Source organism: Brachyistius frenatus, unplaced genomic scaffold (assembly GCF_029030835.1).
Source record: "Brachyistius frenatus isolate BFR_SWC_R1_liver_20210118 unplaced genomic scaffold, ASM2903083v1 Contig_10, whole genome shotgun sequence".
In the NCBI taxonomy this organism is placed as follows: Eukaryota; Metazoa; Chordata; class Actinopteri; family Embiotocidae; genus Brachyistius; species Brachyistius frenatus.
In genome coordinates, this window is record NW_027210609.1 from 6,479,668 (window position 1) to 6,491,802 (window position 12,135).

The 12,135-nt window shown below is 41.3% G+C and overlaps 1 protein-coding gene across 1 annotated transcript; it reads right to left on the reverse strand.

The window, feature by feature from the left end:
• Nucleotides 1-1,951: 1,951 nt before the first annotated feature.
• On the reverse strand, nucleotides 1,952-11,608 carry tspan2a (tetraspanin 2a). The gene is made up of 8 exons (XM_069691064.1): nucleotides 11,372-11,608; nucleotides 8,428-8,530; nucleotides 4,532-4,629; nucleotides 3,786-3,860; nucleotides 2,955-3,047; nucleotides 2,809-2,874; nucleotides 2,532-2,615; nucleotides 1,952-2,373 (listed from the first exon to the last, which is right to left on the reverse strand). The coding sequence occupies exons 1-8, from the start codon at nucleotides 11,438-11,440 to the stop codon at nucleotides 2,308-2,310; spliced, it is 654 nt and encodes a 217-aa protein (XP_069547165.1). The 5' UTR covers nucleotides 11,441-11,608; the 3' UTR covers nucleotides 1,952-2,307.
• Between the last annotated feature and the right edge of the window lie 527 nt (nucleotides 11,609-12,135).

Sequence of the window (12,135 nt, forward strand, 5' to 3'; positions counted from 1 at the left end):
ATATTGATACTGAAGGCGGTGTAAAGTTTCACCTCGAAGGTTCAGTATTGACCTTGAAAAGCGGGGGAGGGGGGGACTCAAGGTCACGTTTTCAGCCATTGTCTGTCGTGCGTCTCGGTGTGAAAGTGCAGAGACATTTTTGCCAAGTACATGTCCTGTAATATTATTTGATGAGTCACCGAGCGCCGTCTCTCTCGCTCAACGCGACTCGCGTTACATTTTCGTTTCTCTTCATTTGCTTTTGCCAACATGACTTAACTCTTGCACTGCGTGTGACTTTTGTTTCTTGTCAATGCACCTACACACTGCTGACGTGTTCAGGAAACTCAAAACCCACAACTTTTACATCGATGCTCTGCTGTTGCTTCAAACTCACTTCATGAGAAGAAAACTTGTAGCCAGTATTCAGATCTTTGACTTTTAAGTAAAACCACCAATACAGCAAAGTTAAAAAAAAAACAACAACAACAACAACTCCATTACAAGTAAAAGTCCTGCATTAAAAATCATACAAATGTAAAAGTACATAAATATTATCAGCAAAGTGGTAGGTCAAGTAATGAAGTAAAAGTACTGGTTTGGTCTCTTGACTGATAATCCTTAAATATGACATCATTAAGCACGTTACTGTTGGAGCTGCTGCAGGTGGAGCTCCTTTGAATTACTTGATATCCAGATTAAAGCAGATAAATCTGAGGGGTCATCAAATGATTACTGTGAGAGGAAGGAAGGAAAAAAAAAAACTCAATTCTGATCCACAAATGTTTCCGTTTTTTGGGGGTTTTCCTCTTAATTTGTCATTTTTGCTGAAATGTCGGATCATTTGAACATTTATTGAAATGAAACCATGTAAGTATTTGGTGGAGCTGTTAACGACTCAGACATCCGAAGCGTGACCCAGACTACACACTGCTTCTTATAACATGTATGAAAGTTCCAAAAAAAAATTTGTAAACTTGACTTAAGTTAACTTAATAGGTTTTCAAGCTTCTGGTAATATCCATTGTGTCAAATCTTAATCTTAAAAGTAACTAAAGCTTTCAAATAAATCTAGTGAAATAGGAAGTGCAATATCTTCTTCTGAAATGGAGTTCAATTATAAAGAAGCATCAACTGTAAATACAGCAAAGTACAAATACCTAAAGAATTACACTTGCGTTCAGTACTTGAGTTCAAATGTACTTTGTTACTTTCCACTTGTACTCGTGAGGTGAGAAACGGAGAACATATCAATAAAAGCACCCGATGTTTTTTTGTTTTATTTTTATTATGGTTAACAGTATGACATAAACTATATTACTCTAGAATTCGCATCTTATTGACACGCCAACAACATTTACATCCACAAGAATCCACACCAAAATGCAAACCAGCTCGCTGTTAACAGTTCAAACGGGCTCGAGAAGAGCTCAACACACAAGTATTATTTACCCGTCAGGTGAATTTGAAAGATTTTACAAAAGGGGCAGTTTATCATAAGACCTTCCTCCAACCTTTGAGTCGATGACTACACGTTGTCTATTGTGCTTTACAGTAAGAAATGCTTTTGAGAGCGGTGGCAGGGAGCAAGCACAGTCCTATTGAAAATCACGAGAAGGAGGCAAAATCGTTGGCGGCTTGACTTGACTGTGTCACAAAACAGGCACATCATGGAAATTTACTCGGCAAAGGTCGGCTGAGTCCTCAAAACACCGAAGCACACAAAATTTGGCATTAGGCTAAAAAAAAATAATTTAAAAAATAAAATTTAAAAAAAAAAATTAAAAAATCGGCCACAAGACTAAATAGTGTTAACAGCAGGTGTATAAAATAGGAGTCCATATTTACAGCAATACTCCTCAGTCGCAACAATCTTGTGTCAAAGGAGGCTTCGTGTGTGTGTGTGTGTGTGTGTGTGTGTGTGTGTGTGTGTGTGTGTGTGTGTGTGTGGTGGTGGGGTGGGTGGGTGGGGTCGTGCGAAAAGCAGGAGCGCGTGTTACGGAGGGGAGGGGAAGGGTGGTGGTGGTGGGGGGGGGGGGTAAATAAATCGGTGTTTTCTGCGCTGGTGGAGTCGACGGGAAGGTGTGAAGGTAACGATCCAGCGTGTCGTGTTGAGTGCGGTCCGTGGATGACTGGGATGTCTGTGTGTGTGTGTGTGTGTGAACCTTCCCACACCACAACATCACATCTGGACTATGAGAAATGACATTGAAGTGTGACCGGTGTTTCCCCTTCTCACGCGGACAGGTTGATTATGAAAGGGCGGAGGGGGAGCGCGCGGTGGTCCCCGGTCTGGTCGGCGGCGGCGGAAGGGGAGCAGCTCACCGGCTATATAACCTCCCTGCTGTGCCTGATGGCGCAACACAGGACCATGCTGAAGATCATGCCTACGATCTGAAATCAGACGGGAGGTTAGCGACATGTTTAAAGCGTTTCATGTGCCACCGGGAGCGGCCGCAAACCAGCGGATACCTGAGGATAAACGCTCCAAAAAACCTCAACATGCATTTCTATTTTATGACGTTTAAGCTGAAGATGTTGTAGATTCTCACCATCACTCCCGCGATACCGATCCCCACGTATCCAATGATGTGCAGCTTTTCATTGAAGAAGTGCGTTATGGCTGTCAGACAGTTCTGAAAGAAACCATTCACAGAGATAATTACACCTACTGTAGAAATTACTGTTGAGAATTATTGTTAAAAAAAAAAAAAAAACACACACACCTCGTCACGTGAAATTTGGTTATTGTTTTGGTTTGTTTTTTTTAATGGTGTTTTACCGCCACCATGTGGATAGGAAGTGTCACAGCAGGCAGGAGGGTTTTACCTGGGTGTCCTCTGGAGCGTCTGCACACAGAGCCGCGTCCGGTATGGAGCCTCCACAGCAGTTCAGCTGTAAATATAAACAGTCAAAAACAACAGATCTGTGGCGATTTGAACTGTGAGGACCCATAAAAAGGAAGTTACACTCACGGTTTTGTGGTAAATGAGTGCTATCGCTGTTCTATTCAAGTCGTTGACGTCAGTGATGGAGCTGCTGTAAAACTTTTGGACTTCCTCTGCAATCTGTTGTTAATAAAGGAGACCAAAAAAAAAAAAAAAAAGTTAGTTAAACTGAGAAGACGTGTTGGTATTGGACAGTCCAGGGATGAGCACTCTGAATTTTTACTTCAGTAAAGTAGTGTGCGATGACTGATCCTGTTTGGGGTAAATTGATGGGCAGTGTCACCACGTTTATGAATGAATTATGAATGAATTGGTTTCAGAGCGGATCTCCTTTGAGGTTTGATATTAGTGTGGTGTCGAAAGTGGCTCGAGCCGTTGGCTCTTGGGCAGGTCGGAGACTGCAGGGGCGGTGACCGATTTTTGGTTGCCTCGCCGGGCTTGCGGTGTCCAGTGCGTATTTACCCACAACAACACCTGAAGACTTTAGTCAGACTGAGAAAAGGCTCAATTACAAGTAAAAGTAAAAGTCCTGTATTCAAAATCGTATGTAAATACTTTAGTAAAAGTACAAAAGTGCCTTTAATTTTTATATACAGTCTATGATTCAAGCACATGATACTGTTGAATAGTCTAATCTATGAATTAATGCATATATAGAAACATATAATAATTTTTGTTTAAATAAAGCTGTCACGTTAACATAGTTGAGTCGAAAGTACAATATTGACAGCTACTCAAATAAAGTACAAGTACATCAGAACAGTACTTAAGGACAGTACTTGAGTGAATGTATTTAGTCACTTTTCACTGCTGCTATTTGATTTTTTTTTTTTTTAAACAATAAATAAATGACTCTACCTGTTCCTTGTTTAAGAATCCGAACACACCAGCAGTGATCTCAGCTCCGAAGACTATCACGAGGCAGGCAAAGAACTGCCGAACAGAAACAAGGGCATCTTTAATACAAACACAGTGATCGACAACTCCCATCTTAAGAAGACATCATTTTCTAATCATTTCCTGACACTGAGACTATACTTTTTTTTTTTTTTTTTTTTACCTTGCAAACAACAACAACAATCTCTAAAACAGATTCTAATCATTTTAATCTGAAGTTTCCTGGAAGAAATGTGTGAAATTGAAACTCTCGTGTAAATGACATCATTCCTTCCAGGGAACTTCAGGTCAGGTCAGGTCAAGTCTTTTAATTAATGCAGTACATTTAAACACAATATGCTTTAACCAAAGTGCTGCAAGAGTTCAGACAGAATTTACACACATCAGATGGAATTAAAAGAAATGAAACTAAAAGAAATTAGAGACAAAAATGAAAAGATAATAAAACAATATTAAGAGAAAGCTAATGAGCAGTCAGTATTACTGTACAAAAATCTAAATCAAAACCCAAAATTTGGGCTTAATTTGGAAATGCCAGCGAGAATAACTACGTTTTCACTCAATTATAGATCCAGAAATATATTTGTGGTTTTACCATCAAATATTCAGAGGCAAACACACACACACAGTCGTAAAAATTACGCGACAACACTGCAGTAAGTGAACGATGCCACAAGATGCAGAAACGTTTGAGCACTTGAACCCACCGATGCGAGAAGACACTGAGACTCGCGCACAGCCCCAAAACAACCGAAGAACCCGACGACCATCATCAGCGCTCCGGCACCGAGGAGGATGTACACAGCTGAGGAGAGACACAGGCAGACGGATTAGACCTTTTAAATTGTACTACTGTGAAAAATCTGCCATGGTCCTAATTTAGGAATTCACAGTCTCTAAAAATGAGACGCAGAAGAAGAATCGAATGATGATGACTGCAGTTCAGAGTTTCAGCTGAAGATGGCAGCGTAATCCAAGTGCTTTCATGTCTTGGCTGAAGCAGCATTTATAAAAGAACTGTTTGTGTTGTTGAGTTGCAGAAGGAACATGTAGGTGGAAACTTCTTTAGTAGCCCGAACACTCTGAATTGCCTCCCACAGTTCAGTCCGATTATCAGCCCACTCCTTCAGTGGGAATTTAAAGCCTTCAGTCAGGATGAAAGAAATCTGAAACACAAGATTTCTTCTGGTTGTCTTTGTTGATTAATTTAGCGCTTTTTAAAAAAAAAATTTTAATCACTTTCAAAAAACTACTTGTCGTGGCTATCTTAGAATTGGTGTAATATCTACATGAAAATGAGTCTATTACTTTTGAAGCCACCAAATGTACCTGCAGTAGCCCTCTGGGTTGATAAGAAAACACGATGTTGGACTCTTTCCTGCTCTAGGCAGCTACAAATATAGCTCAAAGTCTGACCCATATGTCTGATGCGTTGCCAGAGTCTGTGCAGAATCATAATCAAATGAGATTTAAAACTGATGGAGCTGGAGAGTCTTCTGAACAACGAGGCTTCCAGTCCACTCTTTTAATGCATTAGTGCGGTTTCTAGTTACTCCGACTTTCATGCTCCTGCAGTAAAAGCAGATGCCATCTGTCTCGCAAAATGGCAAATCAAATTTTAGGGTGTGTGTTGTGGGTGGTGGTGGTGGTGGTGGTGGAGGGGGGGGGGCAGTGATGGCTGCAGGATGCCACCATCTCCAGCCTGCGTGACGTCATCTCCTTCCCCGGTCGACTCCCAGCCCTCACCGCTGAGCCCCCCGTACAGGGTAACCGCACACCAGGCTGGGTCTCTGAGGTCCGTGCTCGGGGCTCAGTGACATAGACAGCAACCACTGCTGCAATTTAATTAATCCACATGGGGCCAATGCAAGCTGTTGTTTTCTTGCGGTTGAACAAAAGACGAGGTGAAGAGACTGCTGAGCTGAAGGGAGCTGGAAGCGAGGGAGACACAGCTTTCAAAGCAAACTATCTGGGTAGCAGTGGAAACTCTGATGGGCCAAGAAAGCTTCCTCTGTGTATACAAAGTGTCCACACAGAACTGATCTTGGCTGCTTATTATTTTTTTTTTTTCCATCGCTGACTTTAATATTCGCTCTTTCGCTTCCTCTTAGCATCCAGCAGATGGTCACCGTGTTCGCTCCCTGCTGCTTAAAGCTGGTGGCAGGTAAAATACCGATTAGCGAGTGTAAACATCTGCAACATCTCTTAGTTAAACTATGTTATATACACGCATAATGGCTGTTTACACACCGGCGATCACAGCAACAAAGGTGACAGCATGGAAAGTGAATCACCCAGAGGGAATGATGCTACTTGGCCTTATTATGGTGCCACTCTGTTTAGTCTCTTTGCGAGAGGTGACTGCGGCTAGCAACGCTCAATGTTTTGGATTTGTTTCCTGCAAACGTTCTTCTCTGATTGATCCTCCGCAGGATCGCTCAAATATTTAGAAACTTTACTTGCTTCAAACTTAGTCTTCGTGTTATGTGACTTCTAAGTGCGGATTTATGCGTCACTAAATTAAAGCGATTTTCACCACACAAATTAGTTAATTGCACTGAATCGCCTCCCACGGTTATCAGCCTACTCATTCCTTGTGAATGTTTGAGTCCAGATTAGTAGGTAGAGATTAGCTCTTATTAATATTTACACCTACGAAATGCTGCGTGGAAGTGTGTCATACTGTCACTTATCTAAAAAGATGAACTGCCCTGCGTGTTTCTCCTGTATGACAGCCACAAAAACAAGATTTCCAAATGGAAAGTCAGTTCTAAACATGCTCAAATATTTCTTTGTCGTATTTGTGTTTATACATAGCAATAATAAAAATCTCTCTCTCTGTTCCTCCTGAATGATGCCGGGGCGTTCTGACCGGTATTAAATGGCAGATATCGCCTTCAAAACAGTGACCAGGTCAGGAAATAAGATTACCTTCTGGTCCAAACTAAGGTAAGAACAATTTTAACAGCACTTCTAAAGCTCACCAATTAATACTTTTTTTTTTCTTGTTTGTTTAATCAAGACCAAATCTAAAGTGGAAATGCAGTGACATTAACAGTTTTATGATATTTGCATCTCAAATTAAATCAAACTGAACAAAGATGATCTCACCTGCTGTACTTTGCAAGAACAAATAACAGTGACGACACATTTCATCCGGCTCATATTTAAGCTCCGCGACTACAAATGTCCAGTTTATGCTCTCTGTTTTGTATTTCCTGTTATGTTTTCTGGTTGTATTCTTGGCAACGTGTCTCTTGAAGAAGATATTTTAATCTCAGTGAGGCTTTTATTACATTAAAGACCAATGTGCCTTTTTCTTCCTCAGATTTGCAAAAGCTACATATGAAACCATTTTTTTTTTTTCTCTTTTGGTTGCAATGTGGGATATATTGACTGCTATAACAGGAGCCTTTATGATACTCTCCTGTCACCTGCCCCACCCAACCTGCTCCTCGTGTCCTGAGGGAGGCAGCCGGTTCCATGAAAGCCCAGCAGAGAGCTGATGAAGTGAAGTCACCATTTTAGGTCATGGTCTAAATGGGAGCAACAAGAATAGGCTTCATTCTAATCATCTGCTCCTACGCAGATCCAGAGACACAGAGAGGACCTATTGTATGGAGAGCCGAGCACTGAAGGCTGTTTGTCTTGTCTACTGTATGTTTTAATAATCTACTATGTGTTTTGCAGAGAAACTCTTCCTTCAGTATCATTCAAAAGAACACCTGAGTGCAAAGTGCTGCGAACTTGTTTCAGCAAAGATATAAAGCAGTTTTCACCTGTTTGTCATTTGTTTGTGTCTGATTGATCAGTTCATCATATTCCAGTTGAACGGAAATCGAATCAGTGTTTGTACACGCAAAGTAGATCTCACCATAACCCATAAACTAGAGCACTAACACTAATGGTGCACTTTAATCATAATTGGACATTTCCTCGTTCCCCTCCTCTCAGCAGCAGAGCGGCTGACTCCAAATGGAAAACTCTTTCCACTGTTACAGGCCTAATAATTGAGGTTATGAATGATGATTAAAACAACTTCCATTGAGCGTCTTGCAAAATGCTCTGAAGCTAAAATGTGCCTGTTAAGCGTTTGTCTCTGTTCGGTAACACCTGCGGCCCCTGAAAGGTTCTTTGGTTTCAAACAGCAACAGGGAGTCTCCCGGGACACTAACCGCGGCTCGTAACGTGATTATTACACCATAAAACTCCTATCATATATCATATCACATCACCTGGCATTAAGACATGAATATTTTATATCTTAAAGTGTGTATCCATATCTACATAAAGGGATTTCTTTGAGCATCTTTCATCACGTTACACGTCATGCTTTCGAACTGTTTAAAAGAAAATCAATAAGCAATATTTCATTCTAATCAAATCAAATTTAAAGTCCAGTACATGTGACTCCTCATATCATGAGTTGTGCAGAAAAAAGCTGAAGCTCATTCTTGTAGATGCAGAGAACATTGACATGATTAAATGATTTGAATGACTTCGCTTAATAACGACAAGAAATTACATTTCACTTAATTACAGTTGAGTACAGTAGAGTCATATATCAGATTGTTATGAGGTGAGTGTAGAAACTGTGACATACCTATGAAGAAGGTGTAGGGGGCGCTGTCCCCTGTCAGCAGCTCCACTGTTTCTTGGTCAAACCTGAGCCACAGTCCCACCGCCAGCACCAACAAGCCCGACAGCTGAGGACCAGTGAATTGCGAAGTCAATATTCGTGTCGTAGTTTCGTGAAAATGAATGGTATTAAAATAAAAACACACACTTTTAAAGCTTTTCATGAAATGTTCACGTTTAAGTAAAGTCTGCTCAGAAGCTTGTTTGTCCAGAAATCTCTTCGCAGTTAAGCAGTGAGGCCCCTCAAGCTGTTTTTCTTGTATCATCAATTCATTAAAATTCTGCAGGCGGCGCTCTTGTCTTTGTCTCGTTAGAAAAGTACCCACTGATGCTTCACTGCCTGCGTTGTTTTCTTCTATTTATTCTAAACAAATTTGTGCCAGAAATGTTAATGCTTCACTTCTTGAGGGACTGGGGGGCTTTTCAAAGAATCCAGTTGTAAAAACAAACAAAAAAATCTTCTCTGTGCAGCATCAGCCCTCTCGAGCGAGCTTAACCAGAAATAAACCAATCGATCAAAATCAGGTGTCGCTCTGAGAAAATGAATCCTTCTGACCTTCGACATAAAACGAAAGAGTATTATTTGATTAAAACCACTGAGAAAAGAGCCAGGAATGACGAGGGATACTAAATGTGAACGTCTTATGCAGGTCCATGGGCATGCTTAAAAAATAAAAATGGTCTTGTCACAGTTTTATAGCCATCAAAACGGCAAAATGTAAACAAATAGAAAGTAATTCCAGCGACGCAAGTTTTTGTCATTTACTAGCCCAGTATCACGCCAACGGATGTAATACATCTGTCAGTCCACCAGAGGACACTGTCTCAGTGTTACATTTTGCCTCGCCAAGGCGTAACAAATCTCCAGTAAGCTCGTAAAGAGACTGATGGGCTGTTAGACAAAACAAAGACGGGGCTTCCACACAGGTGACTGGTGTTGAACTCAGTGAAAAACAAGGTTACCTCAAGGATTCATTTTAAGTCAGTTACCACCGTAACGCAACATGGTCAACTCACGTAACACACATTAAGTAATTTAATTGACGTAGGCTACTTAATGTTAAAATGACTGCTTTCAACCCAAACCATGAGTTTGGGTTGAAAGCAACCAATATGAAACACTTGTCCTCTTGTTGACGATTACATGCTTTGGTGTGAAGCTGGATTGGAACTTTCAAGTGAGAAAAATAATCCTCAACCTTTTAAACTTTTACCAAACAAAACATATGAAATCCCACCAATCTATTAAAAAACAAAAACAAATCTCCAACCAAACTGTCTGTTCAGTCTACGATCATTTCCTTGATATTCATCCAGACCAAAGAGGCGAGGTGTCTGCCTCCAGGGAATTTAAAAATAGTCAAACAAGGCAGACTAGAGCACTTTGCAAGCAGCCGCTCATGTGTCAAAGTGACACCGGCAGCATCAGCATCAGTGGTCCGTCTCCCATGGTGCATTTCAGGCTCAGGCTGTGCCAGCCTCACAGCGCCTTGGTGATGTAACTCATACCAGCATTGGCTCCGCACCCCAAAATGACAACGCACTGTACGCCCCTTTTGGCTGCGACCACAACAGCTTTGCTTTCAATACCAAAACTGCTTAACAAAGAGGCCGCTGTCAGTTTGGGTGACACAAGTGATCGTTTTACAAAGCACAGAGGAGTCAGTGCAGCCGCTAAAACCCATATATACTGTATCATTTGGCAGTAAAACGTCAGTACCCACCGCCGACGACTGAAAGAGTCAGAAACATCCTGACTGATTGGGTCAGCTCTAACTACATCTTCTCCATCGTTCTGGTTTGCATGTATTTATTTAAACTCATCTCAGATTAGAAAAGTGAGTCGCAGCTCAAACTTTGAAGGAAATAATTGAACCGGACAGGCAACATATTCCTGCCCCACAAACCTGTCTACTACTCACTATCTTTTTAATTATTTTTCTTTTATCTTGTGGATTACAGGATTATTTATCTCCTTTGGGCCTCTTGTATAGGTTAAAAGTAGGAATCACAACCCGTGACAAGCTTCTTTTTTTAATTTTTTTTTTACATGCCCTAAAACCGTAAACCCACTGCTCTGAAGCACGTTTACCAAACGTGTATACCTACCCTCTGGACAGATAATGACAAGACCAGACATTAACGTCGGATAATGAGTCACTGCACAGAAATTGGAAAAGTGAATCCACAGCTACAGGTAACTTCATCTGAGCAGCATAACAGAGCAAAACAAAACCCGGGAGGATGTTCTTAAAACAGATGAACCGTGTTTGTAATAAATAACCCACCAAAAAAAAACAGCCTACACACTCGCAGACCTGCTGCAGGAAAGTCACAGCACAATGAGAGAAAGCTGTGTTGGAAAAGTAGCAACAGACTGTAGCTGTGATGTATGTGCTGCAGTATGAACTGAGTATATCACATGCAAGATAAATCACGGTGAGGGTTAACAGGGTTAGTGACTAACAGGCCCTGATTAGATTTACTAATTATACATTTGATAAATAGAGGCTGTTTCAAAGGCTGTAATATTGTTTTAATTTAAAAAAAAAAAAAAGATTGATTATAGAACTCAGGATTTGTTTTGAGAATTTAGAGAAGTCAGAGTGAATGGAGCAGGTGCACAGAGGCAACCTGCATAGATGACATTCAATTCTCAATTCCACATGATATAAAACTATATCAAACAGTGTCCATAGACAGTATGTTGAACATGTAAACACTCGAATAAGGCAGAGCACTACCAGGGCTTCCACATGAAAACAAAACTCCATAATCGCCTAATATTAATGAACGAAATCAGTGAATAATAAACATGTAAACACGATCAGGCTGTTGAAGCACGAGGGTGATTTTTTAAAATAGCAACAACGTAGTTTCCATGCAAATCGTTTGTGGCTCGGACTCACCCAAAAGATGAAGTTGAAAGCGAAAAGCAGATACTTCACGCATTTCATCCCGCCCTGCACTTTGCTCATGATGTCACCTGATTTGTCGCTATCTCCGATCTGAAGCGCGATGCCCTCTTATTTTGCAAATCCTTGCCTCTTCCAGCTGGACATCAACCCGTGCAATGATAGAAGACCTGCGCCCGTTACACCATCCAGACATGAAAACATGCGCACAAGCTGCGCGGGCTGACTGCTGCACGCTGTCATGCACCGCCCATCCGTGTGCGTGCGTGCGTGTGTGTGTGTGTGTGTGTGTGTGTGTGTGTGTGTGTGTGTGTGTGCGCGCTGAGGTAACCCAAGGTGGGGTTCGGGTACGATCTGGGACGCCTGAGGGACGCGCCAAGAGGTCTGACTTACAACAACAGAAGGAAAGGGTTCATTTCTGTGTGTAATTTAGTGCTTGGGGTTCAGCACGGTGATACCAAGGGCGTGGTTTGGCCAATGTTATATCAAAGATAAAAAAGCCAGAGCCCAGATTAATCACGTTTTGTCCAGTAAACTTCATTTGTGGAGGAAATGATTTTGCAGATATGACTGACTACCAAATTATAAAACAGTGTGTGTGCCTGGGAGATGTGTGACCAGTGTAGAAAACTGCCATCTGTCTGCAGCCCGTGTCTTCCCTGCTACCTTTGAGTAAATATAGTGAATTTAAACTTCAGTTTGCTGAACACAATTTTGCCTGGTTAAAAATCACATCACAGCAGCAATTAAGAAGCTAG